We start from the raw sequence: 26,264 nt of genomic DNA on the forward strand, positions 1-26,264 counted from the left end.
ATAGCTAACAGCGGTAGCAAGTCTGTGGAAAACTACAAACATGAGTCAATGGAAGAAACAGTACCTGATTTAAGCCCCACTTCATGAATCCAGCAATGCCCAGAAAGTATATGTGTAGGAGGTTAAAGTTCACTCACGTGTGAGCCCTGTTCCTTTAGAATGAAGGTTGAGACAGCGGATCCAACGCTTTTTTAGGTTTTTAAGTTTACCAACAATTTGTGCCCTACTTAACTGATGAGGAGCTTGATCAGATGAAATTGTGGTTGGTGAGTCGATAACTAGAAGTCATAAATTTAAGATCACCACCAAAAAAACTAAGGAGGAGGCGAAGAGATTTTTTTTTTTAAAAAGAGGATTGTTAGGACATGGAATGCACTACCAGAAAAGAAGTGGTGAAGATAGATTCCTCAGTAGCTTTTAAAAGGGAATTGGACAAATATATAAAAGAAAAAATTTAAAGGGTATGGGGCAAGGACGTACTCTCGCAGAGAGCCAGCACCAGCAAGATGGGCTCAATCTATGCTGTAAAATTCTATGCTTCATTACTAAAAAGCACACAGCACAATAACTGAATATGACAAGCTGGATCTACTTTTCCCATAACTGATCAGTTCAAAATAATGAATACCAAGACAGATTCCAAGAGATAGATGTAATACCACTTTATTTAAATTTCAATATATATATAATTTTTTTTTAATGCCAATCATCATCAGACCCGTCTATCCCATAATATGGGTTTACAAACAAGTCGTCATGAACTGGCACATGTGCAGCCTGACTGTAGGTCTGGTTGATGTGATACACATTTAATGTGCAATACGCATACCACAAGGCTAGGTCACATCAAAAGTCAAACCGCTTTGCCTCCCTCTCCACTCATCCCTGAACAGCACACCATAAAACTCTGGCTTGAGAAATGGAAACCTTTTACAGTACAAGATAAAAATTCATATTCAACATTGACTGAAAAAAACATTCTCATCTACATGTATAGAATTTAAGTGCTCGCAAGTTTCCAGTAAAGCAATCCCACAGACTCCTACGCTTTAGCTAAAACAACTGCAATTGGCAAGCCACAGTTTTGCAATACTGACTTGCAAATGTATTTCCCTTCCCCATAATTAGGTGATAATATTACTCACATCCACCTTTACAATCAGACACCCCCCTCTGCTGGCTGATTTAGGAATTGTATCTACTTTCATGATAGGGTCCACCCCATCCCAGCTCAGTGGACCCTAAGGACGGCATCAAAAAATTAACAAGATTATATCATTTTGATTGCATTACTTAAAAAATTGAAAGACAAAATGTTATTTCTTTCATTTACTTATTCAACATTAATATTTTTTGCAACAATCATATGAATGAAATAAGGTCAAACTTTAATAGTTGGTAAAGTCTTGAAATGTCAATAGTCAAAGTCAACTGTGATTCTGATTTAAGATGAGCCGTTTCAAACATGCTCTTTTCTCCAGTGCTGCAGAGTTTCTGGTGTGCCAGTTGGTTCAGGGATGACGTTTAACCTCAGCAGCCTGTGACTGTTGGATCCAGACCTGAGCGCTTGGTGATATTCAGCTTATTCACATCTTCTGCACAAGTTGGATGGATACCCACAGTGGATGCCAGCTGAGAGTATGTAGCATTGCATCTGAAAGAAAAGAACACAAGATTAAATCATGAATGAGATACATATTATGTATATCCATCTCTGTGTATGTGTGTGTACATATATATATATATATATATGAAAATAAAATTACATCGAGATTACAGGAAAGAAACAGGCCATCTTATGCCAGTCTATCCCTGTTTATGCTCCACATGAGCCTCCTCCCACCTTGCTTCATTTAACCCTCTCAACATATCATATTCCTTTTTTCCTCATGAGTTCATCTGGCTTCCCCTTCGATGCATTATGCTATTCGCCTCAACCACTCCATGTGGTAGTGAGTTCCACAATTTAGCCACTCTGGTTTCTCCTGAATTCCTTATTAGATTTATTAATGACCATCTTATGTTTACGGCCCCTAGTTTTCGACTCCCTACAAATGGAAACATCTTCTCTACGTCTGCCATATAAAACCCCCATAATTTTAAAGACCACTATCAGGTAACCTCACCATATTTTTTCTGGAGAAAAGAGCCCCAGCCTGTTCAGTCTTTCCTGATACAGATAAATAGATAGATAGAGATACATATATAATACACAGAATACAAGGTGCAGTGTACATGGTTAGAGTGACAAGGAGCGAATCGTACATAGACTGGCTTGCAGACAGCTCTGGAGGCAGATTCTGCAGTGTGGTAGCAACGTTAGAACATACAAATACTTCAAATTATTGCAAAAATTTTGATCTAGTTTAAATAAAAGCATCCCAAGTCTAGCACAGGAAAGTATTCAGTGCCTCTTCCTCCCTCCCACTGACTTTATTTTGCAGCAGACTACTCATTACAGGGAGCATTGCAAACATATAATTTACCAATGACTGACGAGAAGGAAGACGAATTGCGACTTATTAATTTTATAAGAACAATGTGCATTGGTGCTAGAATGGCACTAGCTGTAATCTGTTGCATTACAGCCCTTTATTTGATAAACAAACTTTTTTTCCGGTCTTGCTGCTGCTGTATATGGCACTATGCATATTTAACCTCAAGTACAGGAAGTCTCGAAAAGCTTTACATTGAGCAGAAAAAAATGGTGGGCATCAAACAGGAGAGAGGTTGGAGGCATGTCGAAGGCATTGCTCCATGGGATGGTGGGATACAGCTTTGATTCTCGAGCTTTGCTTAGTCCCTGATCTCGGACACGCCCTGGATAGAGGTGCGGAACAGAGTGCAGGCACTCACCACAAAGAGGAAGAGAAAAATAAGACAATATGCCATCACCAGGCCACCCTTGCACACTCGGCACTGGTGAGAATCTACAGGAGTCAAATGCAGACAGTACAGGGCCCAGAGGGATTAAAAAAAGGTAACATGCCCTTTTGGTGGAAAAATGAACTGGTTTGGATGCTGCCAGATACTAGCAGAAATGCACATTATGTTCTCTGACCAGGCCTCCACCCTCCGAACATTCACACTCACTAAATAGCCCGCAACTTCACCCGCACAGATTCCTACACTCCCATCACTCAAGTCCTTTCCAACTTCTGTTTGTTTTCTGTGCCCCAACAAATTAACTTCAAGCTCCTCGTCCTCACTTTCAAATCATTCCACAGCCTTGCCCCATTCTACCTGGGCAATCTCCTACACCAACACATCCCCTTGCACAGCCCAGCTCCCAACACTGGGTTCCTTCACGTTGTCCCCGTTCCATTATCAGAGGCAACTCTTTTGGTCATTACACTTCTTCCTTCCATTGTTGGTTTTGCCATCTCCCTCCCTGCTCTTAAAAAGTTCTGCAAAACCCTTCCCTCATTTTCCCTTTTCCGCTCCTGTTCGACGTCCACCAGTTTTCTCTTCTCTGATATGTGTTCCTGTATGTGAGAAGCGCTATAGAAATACAAGATGTGTAAAGCTTAACCTGACAAATAATAGCAAAAAGTTCCTTCGTCAGATTATATTTGAGATTTGCTAGTCCTAAATACCATTATGTTTAAGCACTGAAGCTGAACTTAGTTGATTCCACAAGGTCATTACAGTACAATAAAAGTTACAGCATTGGAGTCCACAGTTACATAAAAGAATTAAAAATGTACACACTAGATTAGCACATATCTGAATTATGCCAATCATTGGAAGTGTAAGGGAAGTACTCCACCATCTAGTTTGAGAATTTAAAAAATATATATATACACAGACACACATTACTGCATTATTATATTCTGGCGTCTCACCATTTTGAGCCTGAAACTCACTACAGACCTGCTCAGCTGAAGCTAGCTCAGGCTCCAATAACCTCTTCATTGCTGGATACAGTTTGAGAAGTGTCATAGAATGGAACATTTAGTTCCACAGTACACGTGGTTAGGAATTACCGTTGCAGTCTCATAAATGACCTTCAAAAGGATAGAATAAAAAGGACAACGCAGATAATTCTGGGTCACAAATCATCGAGCCGGGAGAAAAGCTAAAGGAACTCAAGCTGTGCTCATCAGCAAACCACGGAGAACATCAACAGGCCCAACGTAAAGAGCTACTCTGTGCAGAACCAGGGGCAGGATTATAAACTAAGGAAACAATTAACTAAAAGTCATTTCAGCAATAAGTTAAAATAATTGCTAGTTTGTGGAATAGATTGCCACCGAGTGCAAAGCCAGCTCACTTAAGGAAATGACTAAATCTGGGTAAAACAGAAGCAAAAACGGTCTGGACAAGCCTTGAATATGGAGCTAAATGATAGCGTGTGCTGGATGATTTTAAGGGTGCTTTCTTGGTAGTTTTGTGGCTAAATGGAGCTGGATGAGGAAAATGTTGAACTGGTAATGGGCATTGAACAACTAAAGTCAGTTTCTTTTGACATAAAAACAAGCTAATTTCTTCTCTTCTTACTTTATTCCCAGTGCAAATCCTTGAATGACCTCGCCAGCATTTGGTCCAATGAAATGAAGCCCAAGAATACGTTGGTCACCTTTGCGTAAGCAAACCATCTTGATGTAGCACTGGGTGGCGTCCCGTTCAGCTACTGCAAACTCCAGTGGTTTGTAATATGCATGATAAACCTAATCAGAGAAAGAGGTCAAAATAATAGAATGGGACAGTGAAACTATACTTATATGTCTATATATGGTGTGTGTGTGTGTCGATCTCCCATGGCGCTGCACATGGGGATTAAAGACCAAGTGTAGTCTTCATGTAAAGCAGAGTTAGAGAGCGGGAGATAATTGGATCAGGTCCACAGACATAATTCAGTTGCCATTTTAAAGTCCTTATTTATATATTCCCATTATAAATTCTTATGTCCACATTTATAATGGAAATTGCCCATGTAAACTTGTCACACTGCAATTACACCCTCCAGCCAGTGGTGCTGCTGCAGGGCCTCCACTGGCAGGAGGGTGTAGTTACAGCATGACAAATTTACATAGGCAGTTTCCATCATAAATGTGGAGGTTGAAATTTATAATGAAAAATGCTGACAGGAAGTGCTTGTGGACATAAGGTTTTTAATATGTTGTCAGTCAATCTCCCACAGTATTGCAAATGGGGAGTCAAGACCAAGTGCATTGCATATGTAGTTGAGTCACCATTTTAAAACCATATATTCTGCCCTTATTTTTGTATTTCCATTACAAATCCCTATGTCCACATTTATCATGTAAATTGCCCATGTATACTTGTCACCCTGCAATTGCACCCTCCCATCAGTGGGGCTTTGGAGATTGAATTTCACAACTCTGTCCACTGTTCTGTGAAAACTATAAACGATTGGCCTTTGATCTGGTGCCACTGTGGAGGGGAACCAGCAATTTGGCAGGACTGTGGAAGGTGAACTTGAGGTTGAGTTCAACCTAGCGCAAAGCCAGCTCACTTAAAAAGCGTTGACTCACTGATAGATTCCTGGTGTCTGTCAGCGGTGAAGATAGGGGACAAGGCATGGTTGGGGAGAGATCTAATATACAGCAGCACTGTTGTGTGATTTTCCACAGCATCTCTGTAAACAATGAATTTTTTTTTATGATTGTTCCTGTGCCTGTCTGTCTGCCTGCCATTGTCTCTCTCAACTGTGAGAAAATGTAAACATTCTAACTACTAACAGCAGGGGACAGGTAGTAATTGTAGCTTACAAAATTGAGCTTGTTTCCATTTTAAATTGAGAAATATAAATGGAGAGTGTGTGTGTCCCTCTCCGTGTCTAACAGCTGTTAGTATTTAGAATCCTAACCCCAACGCAGATGCTGATCAGGTGAGATAATTAGAGGCAATTTGCTTTAAAATTCAACTAACTTATTTTTGAAGTTTGTCTGGGTTTAATGCACTTTCTAATACATAAAATAGCTACAACAAGTTTTTGTATTCAGTGGTCTGTCCTTTTTCTGACAACAGCCTCTCTATTAAAAAAAAACCTACATTCGATCTGTTTAAAAAACACACAGTATTTCTGTTTTTTAAAAAAAAAACAACATAAATTTAACCCGAACATTTTGAAATTTGTCCTCTATTTTGAAAAACTTTTAAGCAGAAACTGCTAGAATATTCCATCAGTACAACGGTCTGAATGGTACTGATGCATCTTGGAAAATTAGGTACATTGCACATGCTCAGACTGCACAATCCAACTGCAGCTCACAAAATCACAGGTCCGGACAATATCATCATGCCCTAAGTCCAGGCTTTTGGGAGAGGCTGAAACCTTCGAATAAAAACTAAGAAAGGCATTAAAGACACAAAAGACAATTCAATTGATTAATTTATGAAAGGAAAGAACTTGCATTTATATAGCAGCTTTCACAACCTCAGGACATCCCAAAGCGCTTTACAGCCAATGAATACTTTTAAAGTGTAGTCACTGTTGTAATGCAGCAGCCAATGTGTGCACAGCAAGGTCCCACAAACAGCAATGAGATACATGACCAGATAATCTGTTTCAGTGATGTTGGTTGACGGATAAATATTGGCCAACACACCGGGAGAATTCCCCTGCTCTTCCTCGAATAGTGCCATGGGTTCTTTTACGTCGACCCGATAGGGCAGATGGGGCCTCCGTTTAAAGTCTCATCTGAAAGATGGCACCTCCAATGGTGCAGCACTCCCTCAGTACTGCATTGAAGTCAAACTGGATTATGTGCTCAAGTCTCCGGAGTTGGGTTTGAACCCACAACTTTTTTTACTCAGAGGTGAGAGTGCTACCACTGAGCCAAGGCTGACACCTTAATTTAATATTGTCAAAGATCTATTTTTAATTTTTTTCTTGTCTAAACCCTCATTTTGGACATTAGAAATTTCAGTTAGTGAGAAAAAACAATGGCAGATAAAAATCATTTTCAGAAAGCATTTTGGATTTGTGGGAATCTGGTGGCCAGAATGCATAAAGTAATAAGTTTACATAGGCAAAAATCACTAGAAATTTATAATTGGATATGGTTGACACAAAAAGTGTGACAAATTGGTTCCAGGGATGAGGGACTTCAGTTACGTGGATAGACTGGAGAAGTTGGGGTTGTTCTCCTTAGAGCAGAGAAGGTTGAGAGGAGATTTGATAAAAGTGTTCAAAATCATGACGGGTTTAGATAAAGTAAGTGAAGAGAAACTGTTTCCATTGGCGGAAGGGTCGAGAACCAAAGCACATAGATTTAAGGTGATTGACAAAAGAACCAAAGGTGACGTGAAGAAAAACTTTTTTACGCAGCGTGTAATTATGATCTGGAATGCACTGCTTGAGGGGGTGGTGGATGCAGATTCAATCGTGGCTTTCAAAGAGGAATTGGATAAATATTTGAAGGGAAAAAAATTTGCAGGGCTATTGGGAAAGAGCGGGGGAATAATGGGACTAATTGGATTGCTCTTACAAAGCTGGCACATGTTCGATGGGCCGAATGGCCTCCTTCTGTGCTGTAACGGTTCTATGAGAAACATAACAGGAAGTCAAGTTGTGCAGTCAGGAAGTATGCGCAGACACAAGATTTTGAATATTTTATATATATATTTCTATATATTCAAACAGCACCGAGGCTGTACAGCCACCCCAATAATTTCAAAGGATTATCGAAGAAACAGCACAGAAAGATGTCATTCGACCCATCATGCCTGTGCCAGTGCTAGCTCTTCAACTGGACCATTTTTCATCTTTTTCCTGACCCAAACCCATATCCCCTTGACTCATTAAATGAATCAGGAATTGAAGTGAATTCCGTCCAAATGTTTCAACCACCTCAGCAATTACCGAAGGAGAATATTCCAGAACAATGACTAAAGATGAAAAAGTTATTACTATACTTGAGTTGACTGTGACTTTTTCAGCTAACAGTTATAACCCCTGCTCCCTTATCCCTCCACTTAAAAACTCATCATGCCCAAAGCAAATGCTCACAGCTCTGTGATCTAAAAAGTGGAATAATCTTGGTTGCTCTGTTCTAAATCCTTTCCATTATGTCTTTTTATAAGTGCATTGTTCAAACTATCCATTTGGATCTACCATTGATTGCTATCTTTTGCTTCTTATTACTTATCCAGCTAAATAATTGTAGCCACAAGGCTCTTTTGAGGCACCTCATCAAATGCCCCATTACCATCACCCATCAGGCCAGATACATCCTCAAAGAATTCCATTAAGTCTTTTCAGGTATGATCTTTCTTCATACACTTGGTTTAGAATTCTTGCCTTTACCCTTGTTAAATGTTAAGTTTATTCCATTATAATATCTACTACATTTACATGGAAGTGTCGATTACACAGTTCCATATAATAATCCAATAATCATAACATTCCCAAAACAAAAACTGCTTCCTATCATTTTTTGCAACATTTTCTGTATAATTTCAAAATTGAGCCTATTTTAAAATCTCACATTTCTCTACAGTTAACATCTTTTTAAACTCGAACATGCTCCTAAATCCTCACATCTAGAATGTTTCTGACAGCCCATGACCCTGTGAATATCAGGGTACAGATTTCTTCAGAAGCCTTTCTGTGAGGACCTGGATGAAGTAGATTGCATTCAAGGCCCTCCCTACAGTAACGGAGCTGTTGGGGATAATGGGCTCAAATTCATCGAGTCTTGAGGCAGAGTCAGGCTCCAGTTCCAAGTTCTACCCCAATCTTCGACTACGTCTTAACTTCTGGAACCTACGTTTGATTCCAGGCCAGACTGAAAGGATGAAAGCCTCTTCTGATGGCTGCAAGGCTTTTAAGTGAAATGTGTTTGGGAAGTCTCAGATCCTGGTTGGCACAAGCTCATGGCACCAAACTGCCCTCAATTCCTCCGTAGCCCACAGTCTCACTCAGAGAAGCCATAAGAATGTCTGGCACATGAAAGGGAAATATTGTGCTGGCACTGTGGAGATGCTCCTCTGAGGCCAAGACTTTGCCCTGCATTTAATCAGATGTAAACCTCACTTGCAAGTATCCAATGTTTGTACAGGGTTATTTCCCACCATTGACATTACTACATAGTGTGAAAAATTTAATTCCTTTCCTTCCTAACCAGAATACAAAAGAGCAAGGAAGTTATCGAACACCTTTTCTAAATCACTGGGTAGGCCTCAGCATGAGTTTTGTGTCTAATTCTGGGTCCCACAGAAGGATGTCAAGGCCTTGGAAAGGGTGCAGAGAATGGTGCCGGGGATGAGGGACTTAAGTTATGTGGAGAGACTGGAGAAGCTGGGATTGTTCTCCTCAGAGCAGAGAAGGTGAAGGGAAGATTTAATAGAGGTGTTCAAAATTACGAAGGGTTTTGACGGGGAGAAACTGTTTCCACTGGCAGGAGGGTCAGTAACCAGAGGACACAGATTTAAAATAATTGGCAAAAAAGCCAGGGAGGAGATGAAATTTTTTTACTCGGCGAGTTGTCATGATTTGGAATGCACTGCTTGAAAGGGTGGTGGAAGTTGATTCAATAGTAGCTTTCAAAAGGGAATTGGATAAATACTTGTGACACAACAAATGATTTCCAATTACTAGGAGTAGAGTGTATGATAATAACTGCAGTGTTAGCATGTCACTTTATTTACGCTGCGTTAATGACACTGTAGTTGCTCCCTCCAGCAAGTTTATCCAATGATCAGCTAATCCATACAGGCCCGATTCAATCCCCAGTCTATGTTGATTTAGATTACCTCAGCCAGGGTGGTGGTGGGGTGCAATAATTCTCAGCATTACTGGGTTATGAAGTGGGGAATTGTACAAAGTCTTGATTGCTATCCCTGCTGGAACTGAACGTGTGTGGACCTTGGGAAAAATCCACAAAAAGAAAAATGTGCAGGGCTCTGGGCAAAAAGCAGGGAAGTGGGACTAATTGGTAGCTCTTTCAGAGAGCCGGCACAGGCACAATGGGCCGAATGGCTTCGTTCTGTGCTGTATGATTCTACGTGTCCAAAATGGTGAGATTGTTTTTCCCCCCTCACTGATTCTCCCCCCTCCCCCAGACGTAGACGTGTTTCTAGAATATGGTCGCACAAGCACTGGCTGCTCTCCGGTACCTCGTTCAACTTGTCATTCTTCGTGTGTGAGCCTCGACAGGGAATGTCAGCAGACGACTCATCTGCGGAGGCATCACATCCAAGCTCCATCCTGTCCTTTCCCAAGGTCCACACACGTTCAGTTCCAGCAGGGATAGCAATCAAGACTTTGTACAATTCCCTGCTTCATAACCCAGTAATGCTGAGAATTATTGCACCCCACCACCACCCTGGCTGAGGTAATCTAAATCAACATAGACTGGGGATTGAATCGGGCCTGTATGGATTAGCTGATCATTGGAGAAACTTGCTGGAGGGAGCAACTACAGTGTCATCAACGCAGCGTAAATAAAGTGACATGCTAACACTGCAGTTATTATCATACACTCTACTCCTAGTAATTGGAAATCATTTGTTGTGTTAAAAAAAATTTGAATTATTCAATAATTTGAATTAAGTAACATAAATAACGCAGCAAAGTGAGAATTTAATTCTTAAAAATTAGAAATATCAGTTAACTTGAATTAAGAGCAAGGCTCTATTATGAAGAAGCCTGCAATACCAAATGTCTCAACATTGTAATGCAGTGTCCAAGCTTTCGGTCTTCGTGGGCCACTTAGGTGCAAATCTCAAGGCCTCATGGGTCACACAAAGTTAAAACAAATATTCCCACTAATTTGCATATCTCATGTTCTGGATATTAACAGATCTTATCCTCTGGTGAGGCAATAGCCACAAGAACAAATCTTTCCAAATCTCCAGGCCCATGAAACTCAAACAGGACAAACCGGTGAGTAAGAAGTCTCAACACAAACAGAACCGAGTTGTCTGGGCTTCTTGGGCTCACGGGCCATGTGGGGTCCACAGGCTGCATATTGGATGGCTCTGCCATATGCTATGGGATCCATCATCCGAGAGAAACATTCCATAGAGAAAAGCAGTCTTCTACATTTCTTACCTCAATGTTCTCCTCACCATGACGATGTATGGCCTCTTCCTCAGACAGGCCTACACAGCCATACTCCAGTGGTGTGAAAACTGTTGTAGCGACCTAAATATATAAAGAAAACATTTCAACTGGATTAAAATATCAAGTTACTAGATAAAAGCTGTCATTCCCACCTCATTTTGTGCATTAGATTTCCAACCTCATCATCCCAAAACCATTGGATCATTCTCTCAGATGGAACGTAAAAGATCCCATTGCACTATTTCGAAGAAAAGTAGGTGAGTTCTCCCCAGTGTCCTGGCCAATAGTTATCCCTCAACCAACATCACGAAAAAAAAGTTATCTCGTCATTTATCTCATTGCTGTTTGTGGGACCTTGCTGTGCGCAAATTGGCTGCCGCATTTCCTACATTACAACAGTGACTACACTTCAAAATTACTTCATTGGCTGTAAAGTGTTTTGGGGTGTCCTGAGGTTGTGAAAGGCGCTATATAAATGCAGGTCTTTCTTTTCTTTTTCATTCCAATGGAGTGTGTGCCAACTGGCCTGGTGCCAGATCTTGGGCAATGCCATGGTTGAACCAGCCGTCAGGAGATGAGGAACAGCTCACCACAGAGCACACCTCCCGTCAGCCAAAAAGGGAGCAGCACTAGTTACAGAAAATCTATGACCTTCTGTTAAATTGTAAAGTTAATCATAATTATATACTGTATTATACACACACGCACACTTAAAACCGATTTCCTTTCTTTGATATGTTGACTGTGAATCAATCCCTTTTCAAGCTACATCATTAAATAAATTTAAAACAGAAATAGACAATTTCCTAGAAGTAAAGGGAATTAGGAGTTACGGGGAGCGGGCAGGAAATTGGACATGAATTTAGATTTGAGGTTGGGATCAGATCAGCCATGATCTTATTGAATGGCGGAGCAGGCTCGAGGGGCCGATTGGCCTACTCCTGCTCCTATTTCTTATGTTCTTATGTAAGCTGACTGCTACAGATTTTACCCACAAGGTTGACTCACATTGTCATAGTCCATCAGCTCGGTAGATTTGCCAAAAAGTCGACGTGCCAGCAACTTTCCGGCTTTGATGGCTGTGGGCGTGAGCTCTGGTCGGCCCTGTTAAACAAAGAGGTAAATGGAGTAAAAATTCTCTCAACGAACAAAACCGATTCGTTAGTGCTCCATTTTGTCACTGACTACTCAATTGTGACAATGCTATAAATCATAGGAGCGCGCTTTCTCCTTGTACTATACAAAAGATCAGCAGGCACATTTTGTCGCTCTAGTCATAATGGTTACTCTCATTTTAGCTAGGGAACCTATTAAAGCAGGCATCTGCCATTTCTGTCTTTAACAAAACTCTTTTTCACAAGGTCAAAGTTGATGGCTTCTTCCTCTGGGACAGAGAAAGGTTTTGTGTTGAATGCAAAAATTAAAACCAAGTACCTACAGCTATTTGCCTTGGGTGGTTGAACAACAAAAGATAGGCTGTACCTGTGCTTGAGGCACACCCCCAGAAGTCACAAAAGCGTCGGCTACTGAACAATTTATGCACTGAGTTTATGGTACTGCAATTTCAACATTTAGCAGCCTGAACTGTGAGAAGCAAATACAAGTGCTGCAGCATCAAACGTCAAAACAATAAAATCACAGTTTAACAAAAGGACACAAATCCTGCAAACAATTTCCCCTTTTCTAGACTCATACAAACTATATCAAATATAAATGTTGTATTTTGTAGGTAAAGAAGGCTTGCATTTATATAGCGCCTTTCACAACCTCAAAACATCCCAAAGCACTTTAGAGCCAATTAAATACTTTTGAAGTGTAGTCACAGTTGTAAAGTAGGAAATGCGGCAGCCAATTTGCACACAGCAAGGTCCCACAAACAGCAATGACTTAATGACCAGATAATCTATTTTTTAGTGATGTTGGTTGAGGAATAAATATTGGCCAGCACATCGGGGAGAACTCCCCTGCTATTCAAATAGTGCCATGGGATCTTTTACCTCTACCTGAGACGGCAGATGAGGACTTGATTTAACGTCTCATCCGAAAGACGGCACCTCCGACAGTGCAGCGCTCCCTCAGTACTGCACTGGCAGTGTCAGCCTAGATTTTGTGCTCAAGTCTCTGGAGTGGTAGCAATATTTGGATCATGTCCTACCTCTGCTATATCCCCAATGGCATAGATGTGAGAAGCAGAAGTTTCTTCACTGGCACCAACAATGACCTTCCCCGTTTCTGGATTAATCTGGACCCCGGCTTTGTCGAGACTCAGGCCTTTTGTTTCAGGTGGTCGACCTAGAAGCAATTGGGAAGATAAGTAAAGGAGGATGCCAGTTTTTCAGGTTGGTGTGTAATGGCAGCATTTGTAAAATGTAATGGCAGCATTTGTAAAATGTATTACATATGGAGAAGTCTTGCATGTATCAATCACATTCAGATGTAACACTTATATTATAAATGCAAAATAATCTTGAAAGCAGAGAAAGAAAAGGAACCTGAAATTTACAGGCAGTTACACTTACCGTTTATAACCTCAGATTATAAGTAGCTGGATTTGCTAATTTAGAGCAGGGGGCTTTAAAAATATTCTTTTTTTAAATAAAAAGATGGGCAAAGAAATGCAATTTCTTAAAAAAGTCAAGTATTTCTCCAACTTCTGTGATTACTTTTGCCTCAGACTCACTCTATAATTCCATAGATAGCAATCACTAAGCCAGTCTGACCTTCATCCAATCTGCTCACCCATTGAGTTGCTGACTCACATGTGCCATTGCTGGACGGACATACCAAATAAGTTTTAATACACCAGTGTGTCTATATAAGTGAGCCTTCAATTGTGTAGAGCAGCCAGATTTGACAGCAAAGTTACAGCGGGACATTTGTTGGATGATTGTCAGCCTTCATCTTGATTCAACAGCACTGGACGGTGATCCACAGACGGTCATCAAGCACGGCAGACATTAGTGTAGCCGTCCCCCCAAGATATGGCACTTACGGAGTCTTCTTCCTGATAGTCACTGACAGCTGGTGAGAGAGATCATGTCAGAGATTGATCTCTGCAGCTGATTTGCATTCTCCACTGAGCCACTCGAACGTGAAATTTGTTCAAGAACTTCAGACTGCTCATGCTGGGTAGGTAACTATTGTGCAAATCCAATACAGACTCATCTGGATTTTTTAAGGCATTTCCCACCCCCCCTCCAAATCTCTGTCCTTACCCTTCCTCTTGTAGAGGCAGTGACATGCTGAGGTTTGATCCCACAGCAACAACTTACATTCATATAGCACCTTTACCATAGTAAAACGTCCCAAGGCGCTTCACAGGAGCGTTACCAAACAAAAATTTGACACTGAACCACGTAAGGAGATATTGCAACAAGCTTGGTCAAAGAGGTAGGTTTTAAGGAGCGTCTTAAAAGGAGGAAAGGCAGAGAGGTTTAAGGAGGGGGAATTCCATAGCTTACGGGGAGAAAGAGAGGTAGACAGCCTGAGAGGTTTAGGGAGGGAATTCCAAAGTTAGGGCCTGGGCGGCTGAAGGCACGGCCGCCAATGGTGGTGCGATGAAAATCGAGGGATGCGCAAGAGGCCAGAATTGGAGGAGCGCAGAGATCTCAGAGGGTTGTAGGAGGTTTCAGAGATATAAACAATCATATGACACCTTAGAAAAACTTTCCATCAACTGACCTGGTGAAAAACGGTAGCTAGAAACAAGGATCAACTTGGTAAAATAATTAAACAGAAGCCACGATAAGCCCTGTGGATCTATCGTCCCTCTGTAGCCCTTAAGTGTGTAAAGAAACCCTGCAAATATGTACATTATGCAGTCAATGTAGCAGCCGGTAAATGCCATGTTAAGAAAAAGTACAACTGCACCAACGTGTGCAATCTATCTCTTAAAATAAAATCAAAAAATATGTTTATACTTGAAGGCTAATTGTGTTTGGCTGCTTCCTGTTTGCATATGTAATGATTAGCTTCATGAATAAATAAATACAGAAATCACATTGCAGCGGCAATACTATAAAGAGGTCAAAGACAAGCCAAACTCAAAAGCTAAGATACATGAAACTGTTTAATAGTAATTATTACTAGTTGGCAAAAATGGTATTTTCCCTCCTGTACACGTCTGCCATCTGCTCTCCTATCGTGTTTGAATGTATGTGAATATTTGGTATAGAATTGTCATCTGCTTATTCTGCACTTCCTTTCAAGTCACTGACTGAAGCTGTCAGCACTGAACTATCTTTCAGTCTCTTCTCCTGTCAGCACTTTTTTTTCTCTCCCTTTCCACTCACCACACTGGATCGTGCTCCATTGTTCCTTCCCCCCCCATCTCTCTCTCCTCCCCACCGCCCCCCCCCACCCCCAGCTCTGATGCTATCAGTGATCAACAATAATAAAGGGCAGGCCTTATCTGGGCTCGGATGCGATACAACTTCCTACAGTTGTGATGCAGTGTGTATTTGGATTATAAGTTGCACGGTTTAGGATTCAACAAGTAACTGGGGTTTTCTAAATTCCCCTCTTCCTGTACGCTGAGCCAAGGGACAGGTTAACACGCTATCGGACATTAGAGCAGGTTTCACATAAGTCCCAAATCAGGAGTTGGTGTAATGGCAAAAACAGCAGATGAGCATATATTTTTCTTAAGGCAATTATCTCACTTGTGCTTTCTTTGAATGAGCACCAACTACAGAAACTGCCGTATGTAACAATTATCACTGACAAGGAAATATTTAGCTAACGTAGAATTTTTTAACTGCTGATGGAGTTGGTAGGATGATAATTTCACCAATGGCATCCTACGATCACCTGGATAAGTCAGGCAATGACCAGCCTTCCAGCCCCCTCTCCCCAAGAAAAAAAACAAACATTTGTTGAAGATGGGGAGGGGAAAGCTCCTCTGATGGTGCCAGTGGGCAAAGGTATCAGTCAGTTTCAGCTACACGGACCAGAAGGTGTGATTAACCGTGTGCCGAGTTTGTCGTTCACAGCTGCAGTAGTATTTGGGGTGTCGCAGATGGCTTCAGCGTCCCTAAGCTGGGGAAGGGAAAAATGAGCTAAGGCGATCGCTATCCAGTGACCCCTGCTGGAAAGCGTGGGTGAGTGGATGTCAGGTGGACAGGTTTGGGCTCTGCTCCAATGCACTCCACAGTCAAACAGCCTGCTAACATTCACCATCTGGAGTCGTACGTGAAGAATGGCTACTCAGGCAAGGTACCAGACGGCTGCCAATGCCTGTGGGACTGCACCCCCAGAAGAGTCAGCACCTTCAGGGAAGGAGGGGGAGAACACTGTGGAAAATTTTGAAGGGAAAGAAACAGTAGATTGTGTGAAGCCAGTACTTTGCTTTTGTTACTGCCCAGTACTGAGGAGTTTTGAGGGAGAAATATGAAACAATGAACACCTAGGAGTGATTACAGGCCATAATCTAATTGAGAAGGGGATTCAGACAATGGTTTAATCCACAAAAATCACAGCTCAAGCAGTTCATTGCCTTGAAATTACTCCAAGGGATGTGCTACTATTTGTAATGCAGCATGTGGGTGTCAGTGGACTCTGCCCTAATGCACAAGGACGCTCACACAAGACAATTAAATGGTGTCAGCTTTAGCACCAAGTGGTAGCACACTCACCTCTTGAAACAGCAGGTCATGGGTTCAAGCCTCACTCCAGGGTCCTGAGCACACATAATCCAGGCTGCTACACTTCAGTTCAGTACTGAGGGGCTGTTGCATTGTCAGAGGTGCCGAATTTCGGATGAGATGTTGTCTGAGGTGAATCCAGGACATTACTCCAAGGGGAGTTCTCCTGGTGTCTTCAGCAATATTTAGCCCTCAAACTACATCACTAAAATAGATTATCTGGTCATTTATTTCATTGTTGTTTGTGGGGCCTTGCTGTGCTCAAATGCGATGCTGCCTTTTCCTATATTACACCAGTTATATAAATGCAAGCTGTTTCTTTCTTTTAAATGAATTGTAGTGTACTCACTGCAGGTATAATCAAGAAATAACTCAGTCAAAACCAGGGAATTCTACAACAAGGAATTAACTAAAATTGCAATTAAACAATCATGTTCAGCAGCTATAGAATGGATACTTGCAAGTTTCTTAGTCATACAACTAGGAGCAACACAATAATTGTTGCTGCCCAACAATGGAAAAACTAGACACGTAAGTCAATCGGGCCAGCTCAATGGTCAGCTAAAAAGCATAATCAGCCTGGGACCCAGAACAGATCTGGGGGCCACCAAGAGACTTAGCCAGTCACTAAATATCAACCCAAGTCATTACCATTCCCACATTTAGTTACCATCTCTTTACTCCCTCACAGTTGTATTCATTTGGCATCTTCTACTTTCTGTTGCCGAGCAAATTTTCAATCCAACCTAATTTGCCATTAATTTCACTTACATTTCTAAGTCTCGCATGTGGGACCTGATGAAATCCTTTTTGAAAATCCAAGTATTTTGTATCCACCCTTGCCCATTAATTTGGTTACCTTCTCAAAGAATTCCAATAGTCTTGGGAGCCATGACTTATTGCTCCTAAAACCATATCAACAACCCCTCACGGTCTCTAAATTAACACCAACAAACTCAGATAAAATGGTCAAGAATATTTTACCCCACTAGCAATGTTAGACTCGCCGATCTAGACCTTCCCAGTTCACGTCTCACTTATTTGTTTGATGTGGAGATGCCGGTGATGGACTGGGGTTGACAATTGTAAACAATTTTACAACACCAAGTTATAGTCCAGCAATTTTATTTTAAATTCACAAGCTTTCGGAGATTTCCTCCTTCCTCAGGCAAATGTTTGCCTGAGGAAGGAGGAAATCTCCGAAAGCTTGTGAATTTAAAATAAAATTGCTGGACTATAACTTGGTGTTGTAAAATTGTTTACAATTATTTGTTTGAGTTTCAGGATTAGAGTTAGAGAGTATTCTGATGGACGATGCCAAAATCCCCACCTCTGTCTGCCACTAACTAGTATTTTACATCCACTTTACAAGTTTAAAACACATCTTCTTCCTGCACTCAACCTACTACTGACTCCTGAATTATTTCCTCTGGGACAAGAGCACTGCTGGGAAAGGAAAGGGATGGTTTCCTTTCCGCCATCCTCTCCTGCAAGCAGTATTTGTAGCAATATATTGAAAACCCCCCTACAAGACAGCTCTCGGCTGATGTTAAAACTCACAACCATTAAAAACTGCACCAATTTTAAGAGCTGATGAGCATAATGCCAAACTTGACGGACAATTTAAAAATATCAATGAGCTGCACTTCATAGTATATAATCCAGCTATTTGGGGTCTGAACACTCTGACCATATAACCCATCCCCCTCCAATCATTTTTAAAAAATTCATTCATGGGATGTGGGCATCGCTGGCAAGGTCAGTATTTATTGCCCATCACTAATTGCCCTTGAGAAGGTGGTGATGAGCCACCTTCTTGAACTGCTGCAGTCCATGTGTTGAAGGTTCTCCCACAGTGCTGTTAGGAAGGGAGTTCCAGGATTTTGACCCAGCAGGAGCGGCGATATATTTCCAAGTCAGGATGGTGTGTGACTTGGAGGGGAACGTGCGGGTGGTGGTGTTCCCATGCGCCTGCTGCCCTTGTCTTTCTCGGTGGTAGAGGTCGCGGGTTTGGAGGTGCTGTCGAAGAAGCCTTGGCGAGTTGCTGCAGTGCATCTTGTAGATGGTACACACTGCAGACACGGTGTGCCACTGGTGGAGGGAGTGAATGTTTAAGGTGGTGGATGGGGTGCCAATCAAGCGGGCTGCTTTGTCCTGGATGGTGTTGAGCTTCTTGAGTGTTGTTGGAGCTGCACTCATCGAGGCAAGTGGAAAGTATTCCATCGCATTCCTGACTTGTGCTTTGTAGATGGTGGAAAGGCTTCAGGTGGTGAGTCACTCGCCGCAGAATACCCAGCCTCTGACCTGCTCTTGTAGCCACAGTATTTATGTGGCTGGTCCAGTTTCTGGTCAATGGTGACCACCCCCACACCAAGGATCTTTATGGTGGGGGATTCGGCAATGGCAATGCAGTTGAATGTCAAGGGGTGGTGGTTACACTCTCTCTTGTTGAAGAATGGTCACTGCCTGGCACTTAAGTGGCAAGTAACATTCGCCACATCAACCCAAGCCTGAATGTTGTCCAGGTCTTGCTGCATGCAGGCAAGGACTGCGTCATTATCTGAGGGGTTGCGAATGGAACTGAACACTGTGCAATCATCAGCAAACATCCCCGCTTCTTACCTTATGATGGAGGAAAGGTCATTGAAGCAGCAGCTGAAAATGGTTGGGCCTAGGACACTGCCCTTAAAAACTCCTGCAGCGATGTCCTGGAGCTGAGATGATTGGCCTCCAGCAACCACTACCATCTTCCTTTGTGCTGGTATGACTCCAGCCACTGGAGAGTTTTCCCCGACTCCCTTTGACTTCAATATTACTAGGGCTCCTTGATGCCACACTCGGTCAAATGCTGCCTTGATGTCAGGGGCAGTCACTCTCACCTCTGGAATTCAGCTCTTTTGTCCACGTTGGACCAAGGCTGTAATGAGGTCTGGAGGCGAGTGGTCCAGGCGGAACCCAAACTGAGCGTTGGTGAGTAAGTGCCGTTTGATAGCACTGTCGACGACACCTTCCATCACTGTGCTGATGATTGAGAGTAGACTGATGGAGCGGTACTTGGCTGGATTGGATTTGTCCTGCTTTTTATGGACAGGACGTACCTGGGCAAATTTCCACTTTGTCGGGTAGATGCCAGTGTTGTAGCTGTGCTGGAACAGCTTGGCTAGAGACGCGGCTAGTTCTGGAGCACAAGTCTTCAGTACTACAGCTGGGATGTTGTCGGGGCCCATAGCCTTTGCGTTATCCAGTGCACTCAGCCGTTTCTTGATATCACATGGAGTGAATCAAATTGGCCGAAGACTGGCTTCTGTGATGGTGGGGATCTCAGGAGGAGGCCAAGATGGATCATACACTCTGCACTTCTGGCTGAAGATGGTTGCAAATGCTTCAGCCATGTCTTTTGCACTCACTTGCTGGGCTCTGCCATCATTGAGGATGGGGATGTTCACGAAGCCTCCTCCTCCCGTTAGTTGTTTAATTGTCCACCACCATTCACTACTGGATGTGGCAGGACTGCAGAGCTTTGATCTGATCCGTTGGTGTGGAATTGCTTAGCTCTGTCCAAAACATGCTGCTTCCGCTGTTTAGCATGCATGTAGTCCTGTGTTGTAACTTCATCAGGTTGGCACCTCATTTATGATCTCCTGGCTTGATGGTAATGGTGGAGTCCTGGTACAGCCCGTGTATTTATGGAGTTCCTAAAATGTTAACCAGAGTAGTACCCATTTCATGCTGTAATCTATTCTATTCCATTCTTGATGACAGTGACTGGTGATGCAAGCCACTGTGACAAAAGTAGAGTTATTATCCCAAGAGTCACTTATATATCATTTTCAAATTCTGGCACCCTTAACATGGTGTCCAAACACCTCCTTGGAACATTGTAATGACTGCCACAGATGACGTATCTATTTCGAAACCCTGTTAAACTTTTCATCCTAAATTAATCAAATTACTGTTTCTTTGAGGGACAAGAGCTATTTTCTATGTTCATTCCAATTCAATCACGGAGGCAAAATTATGTTTTTAATTGCCAACAGGTGTCAAAAGCAACTAGACTCAAAGAGGGCTCAGTTCACGCCTTGTCCACTTTTTACTGCCTATTAAGAAGAAATCGCTGAACTTTCTGAGGGTTGTTGTCTTCTATGTCGAATAGCCTTCATGTGGAAGGTCAAAAGCAACTCTGGGAGCCGTCTGCTCCAGTTATTACCATCAGAGACAAGTATTAAAAACTTCCTGATAGGAACTGCAAGGATTTTTACTCTTGTTTTTTTTTAAAATAGCTGATATATTGTGCAAGTTTGGCGACGGTATTCCATTATTATCTTGTGGGATCTTTTTGCTTCTGTATATTATTTCACTTGTAAATAAGTGTACTCAAATAGTTTTAGCTTGTGTGCATTGGTCTGATAGTGCTATTTTGCATCTTTGGAGGTGACAAGATAATGGGGTGGGCATCCCACATATTCTCCAGTGAGCGATATACTGAAGCTTGGAGTTAATAGTTAAATCTGGGCACACTAACCTGTAGATGGTGAATAAAGATTAAGGTTTCAGTTTCTAAGAAACTGTATCTGCTTTTGAAAACTACAGTCTAGCTATGAACAAAAGAGAATGTGTTGGGACATTCTAACGGTCACCTCTCATTATGCAAATATACACATGTAATTTCTAACATTACATGTACAAATTTGCTAATAATTCCATCTGCCTTTTTCTTCTTTAAAAGCCCTAGTTACCTTGTAACAAGATACTGTGCAATTTAATTTATCTTCAAACTACCTGTGAATGGCAACATTCACCATTCCGTAGGAACGGCTTGTATAAGAATGGAAAAAAGCATTAAAAAAATTCCACTCCTCACCTCCACCAACACACTCGCACATACATTTTTTAAAAGGATCTATTTTTAACCAATGGTTTATATTTGAAAGGAAGTACTAAGGCTAAAGTAATATAATTTAGCCAGCCAGCCTCCGGGTGCAATGATCTCGGTGCCACTAGAATAGCTTTACTATTGTGCTTTTTAAACACACTCTGGTCAATCAACGCAAGGAAGTCTTGACAATAGAAAGCAATATCCACAAATGCCCACTGTTTAAAATATTCACTTTCAATTGGCTTATAAATTGGAAATATTCAAGTCTCCTTGTACACGCATGTTCCCACAGTATGAACACATTCTTACCAAATCCCAAGGTCCCGAGTCACCAACATTTAGTATTTTGATATCAGATTTTTCCTGGGGGTTGCATTGTGTCGTGCTTGCTTAACTGCTATTCATTAAGTTTTTGCTGGAAAATTTACAGATCCTTTACTGTGCTCCACACCATGTACAAAGTTTCTGGTAACAACACACAAATCCCGCTAAGGTTTCAAGACATGTGGTCAGGTACTTTCGCTGGCAGCTGAATTTGTTGCTACTGAGTTCAATTTTGCTATTGGGACACCCGTCCTCATCATTTATCTTGTTTCTTTATAGATAGATAGAACTTGCGTTTCTATAGCTCCTTTCACAACCTCAGGACGTCCCACAGCGCTTTATAGCCAATTAAGCACTTTTTAAAAAAAAGTGTAGTCACTGTTGTAATATAGGAAACGCAGAAATATATATTATAAAGGGAAACCTGATTCAGTTCTAAAATCAACTTTGCAGGAGGGTCCTGGTCATGTTAGGTCTGCAGCAGGAAATGCAAAAAAAAATATTCCAGTGCATCAAAACAGTAATACAGCTCTGAAGAAACACATCGATCAGCCCAAGTCTATTCAATTTTTAGCACAAAACTAGAGGTTCTGTTCATAATCTTTCGGGTCGCTTAAAATTTGTGCAGAGATTCAAGGATCGGTTTGTAAGGAAATCTCCAAAGTAAGAAAAGCCCCTTTTAAACCCACCCTCTGCTCTCCAATTTGTAAGGTTATGAACCATGTATGAAGTCCACTTACATAGAATTTCATCAACTACCTTTTTAATCCAAATGTTGTTTGCTTTATTCTAAACCAGTAATACAGTGACATCCTGCTGAAAATGGCTGGTAATTAAAAAAAAAAATGCCAACCCTTCACAGAAAACATTCTGAGTTTTTAACTTAACAAATGCAATCAATTTAAAAACTCAGTTATAAGGGACTCAGTTATATTCATTATAAGGGACTTAATAACTTCCAATGACGCAGTGCAAGTCTCTTATAAAAGGACTCTTCCATGCTGACTAGATTTGTCAAAGTTTTCCCAATGTCTGTTCTAACCAGAATACCCAAACATCAAGACAAACTTAAGTGGAGTGCACAGTATTGGACAGTATCGTAAAATGTGCTGTAAAAATCTCACCTTAACATATAACTTGGAGGTGCAACATATGCACCAATGTACTGAATTCTTTAACCATCTCATTACATGGCCTCAAAGTCACCAGCGTGAGGTTTACACCGGGACAATGTATATACAGGTTATTACGGTAGCTCCTGGCTTCTCTATCCTTTTTTGACAATTGATGCAACACTTGTTATTTTACAGTCCTCCAAGATCCTCCCATTTCCTATTGGAGTTTTGCCAAGGTTCCTCCTAGATCTTCCTTTAATGCTCTCGGACAGGTGTACCTGGAACTGGTTTTTTATCCACTTTGAAGTCCTCTAATCTCCTAATAATCACTTATTCGTTTGTTCTATTTAAAGACATACCCTGTTAACGACCTGGAAAATCTGGCTTCTGGCTTTGGCAAATCTATCTATATTTCTCCGATGAATACTAATGAGAACAAATTACCCCAAAGTGCTGCCACTTCCTTGGTCTTCGATTGCACTATTCCCTTGTGAGGGGTTAAAAAAAAACCTTGAACTATTGCTAGGCAGTAGGAGCTCGAAATCAATTTCACAGGCTTGGTACGATTATGAAATCACAATATTCTCCACCGATGGCTCAGCGAGACATACTGAATAGGAAAGTCTCAGGGTGGATCCCCAGTCTGCCCTGAGGTAGCTGATCTCAGCCAGGGTGGGGGGGGGGGGGGGGGTAGGGATGTTACAATCGGCTTCAGCACCCCTGGGTTAGGGAGGAGAAAAGTCCCCCAGAGTTTATTATCCAATACACACTGCGAATGTGCGAGGGTGAGAGCGAGCAGGTGAGGGTGAGGGAGAGCGAGCACGTGAGGGTAAAATTTCCAACACCACATTCATTTTAAACTTTGCAGCAAATAGCTGCAAGCACAAAATTTGTTGAAACTCCAGTGTCAAGAACTGAAACACTTCAAATATGTTACACAGGATAAAAGTACTTATTATAAATTCCACCGCATTCTGTGACAAACTAGTTTTGCTATATTTCTGATTGTGAGGAGGTAGCCAAGAGTTTAACCCTTGAATTACTGAAAGATGGCTCATGTTTCAAACAAAGTTAGTGTATTCTGTTGTACGGTGTGTATCGGCAAAAGCTGTATTCTCTGTCTCCTGGTTGAATATTACTAAGGAAAATTATAATAGTGTAGGAAAGGTAACATTTCAGATATTCATAAATCAAATGTTTCATTTAGTTCCAAATCACTATCTTAACTTTATCCCTGAAACAAACATCCACATATTGAGGCTGAATTACACAAACCCAAGAGAACACTATAATTTGTTATGAAGGTAAATCAGAACCAATAACCTCTAGTTTTTTTAGTTTAGTAACTGAGCCACAAAGAACAAAAACATCCCAGATTTGACCCTTAGTCTAAACGTGCTACAGCTGACCTCAGTGCTCAGAGTGGTGGGTGGAGGGTGGGGGTTGGGGAGGAAGGAGGGAGGGAGTCAGCCAGGGTTCCCATTCCTGATCACTGTACAAAAGCACCTGCAGGCACTCGCTGTCTAGGCTCACAAATAAAGAAAGGACACTTGGACGAGAAACCAAAGGGGTATTCAGCATTTACGCAACCGCACCGCAAAACAAGGAGTCAAGGGGAAGAGAGCAGGAGTGAAAATTAGCAGAATAAAGGAATGAAGGAAAGTAACTTCCAGTTTATTCCGAATATTTCTATATGGTTACTTGCTAACTTTTCTCCATGTTTCTCTAATGCTGCCTCTTTCCAGCTCCATCCACTTCCCAGAGTTGGAAGCAAAAGCGACCTCTGAAACGGTTTCTCACCGTAGCAGTGCTGCCAGCTCCCGAAGCACTGGTCCCTCCGCGGTCGGTGGCAACGCTGAACCAAACGTGCCCGATTGACAAAGGCTGGCTGCCGAGGAGGCCAAGTAAAAGAAACGGGTCTTCCTGGCAGTCCTCCTCAGTGCATCTGACATGTCTACCTTCGCGCTGCCACTGGCTGCGTGACAGTGCCTCATCAGGGACGGGGTGGCATCAACACAGTGCTCAACCAATGTAAAGGACACGTGGGGCACTGCATCTGCTGAGAGCCACAGGTGAGGTTCTGCGGTCATATATCTCATTGCTGTTTGTGAGACCCTGCTGTGCACAAATCGACTGCTGTGTCTGACTGCAGAGTAATGAGTGATTGCAATTCAAAAGTACTTCATTGGTTGTAAATCACTTTGGGACACCCTGAGGTCCTGAAAGCTTCTATATAAAGTTCTTTTGAAGTGTAGTCACTAATGTAATGTAGGAAACACAGCAGCCACTTTGCACACAGTAAGATCCCGCAAACAGCAATTAAATAAATGAGCAGGTAACCTGCTTTAGTGATGTTGTTTGAGGGATAAATGTTGGACAAGACACCCGAGAGAACGCTCCTGCTCTTCTTTGAATGGGGCCATGGGATCTTTCACGTCTATTGGAGAGGACAGACGGGGCCTCGGGTTTTAACATCTCATCTGAAAGTCAGCAACCTCTAGCAGTCGTGCTCCCCCAGTACTGCACTGAAGGATCAGCCAAAACCATGCTCAAGTCTGTAGCGTGGGGCTTGAACCCAGGATCTGCTAGATTCAGGACAGAGCACTGCCCACCAGCATGGTCAAGATCAGGAATTCTTTGCGTGGGGCATAGCAACTGCAATTCACTCCTTAACGTTCAATTACTGCCGTAATGCCCCGATAGAGTGTTAATGGAATACAATTTGCTTTAACCATCTGTTTTGCAGCACTTTAATGTGTCGAATTAGAAGCTGCTACTAAAGGCTTCAGGGACAGGAGCGTGTCTTTGTGATACAAGAAAAAAAACTGTTGTAACTCAGAATTGTGATGTAATACCTCTCAGCCGAGAATTTTGTAATTAGTCACATAATACAGCCAATTTAGAACTGGTTAGAACTTCAGATTTATTTTTGAAGACTGTACTACAGGTACTAAAGAACAATGAGAAGAAAGAAGGAAAGGTAGAAATTTACAAATGCAAGCTCTCTCGCACTCCTGACCAGATACAAGACTGGTCATCTGATGAGTGATCCCTCTCACCTCTAGCCTCCTAACTCACTCACCTTCCTTGGCTGCGGAATGCTTCTCTGAACTCTGCCTTGAATCACGTGCTATTTGTCTACCCTGCCTGCAATGAAATGAAACTCACTGAATCATGTCTTAACTCCAACGCATTGTTTCCCAGGAGATCTACACCTGTGGACCTCTGTAATTCCTTCCCCCTGCAATTCTCAGGCTTCCAAAAATGAAGCA

At 41.9% G+C, this 26,264-nt stretch overlaps 1 protein-coding gene across 1 annotated transcript in view; it reads right to left on the reverse strand.

Annotated features, from left to right (window-relative positions):
- Positions 1 to 647: 647 nt before the first annotated feature.
- The window catches only part of txnrd2.2 (thioredoxin reductase 2, tandem duplicate 2), a 61,019-nt gene continuing 35,402 nt past the window's right edge, over positions 648 to 26,264 (reverse strand). The window contains exons 12-16 of the mRNA XM_068006112.1: positions 13,191 to 13,327; positions 12,044 to 12,139; positions 11,024 to 11,116; positions 4,501 to 4,670; positions 648 to 1,654 (exon numbers count right to left, since the gene is read on the reverse strand). Coding sequence (XP_067862213.1) covers positions 1,531 to 1,654; positions 4,501 to 4,670; positions 11,024 to 11,116; positions 12,044 to 12,139; positions 13,191 to 13,327 — 620 coding nt within the window. The 3' untranslated portion in view covers positions 648 to 1,530. The remainder of the gene's footprint in view (positions 1,655 to 4,500; positions 4,671 to 11,023; positions 11,117 to 12,043; positions 12,140 to 13,190; positions 13,328 to 26,264) is intronic.

The sequence above is a fragment of the Heptranchias perlo genome, chromosome 25 (genome assembly GCF_035084215.1).
Source record: "Heptranchias perlo isolate sHepPer1 chromosome 25, sHepPer1.hap1, whole genome shotgun sequence".
In the NCBI taxonomy this organism is placed as follows: Eukaryota; Metazoa; Chordata; class Chondrichthyes; order Hexanchiformes; family Hexanchidae; genus Heptranchias; species Heptranchias perlo.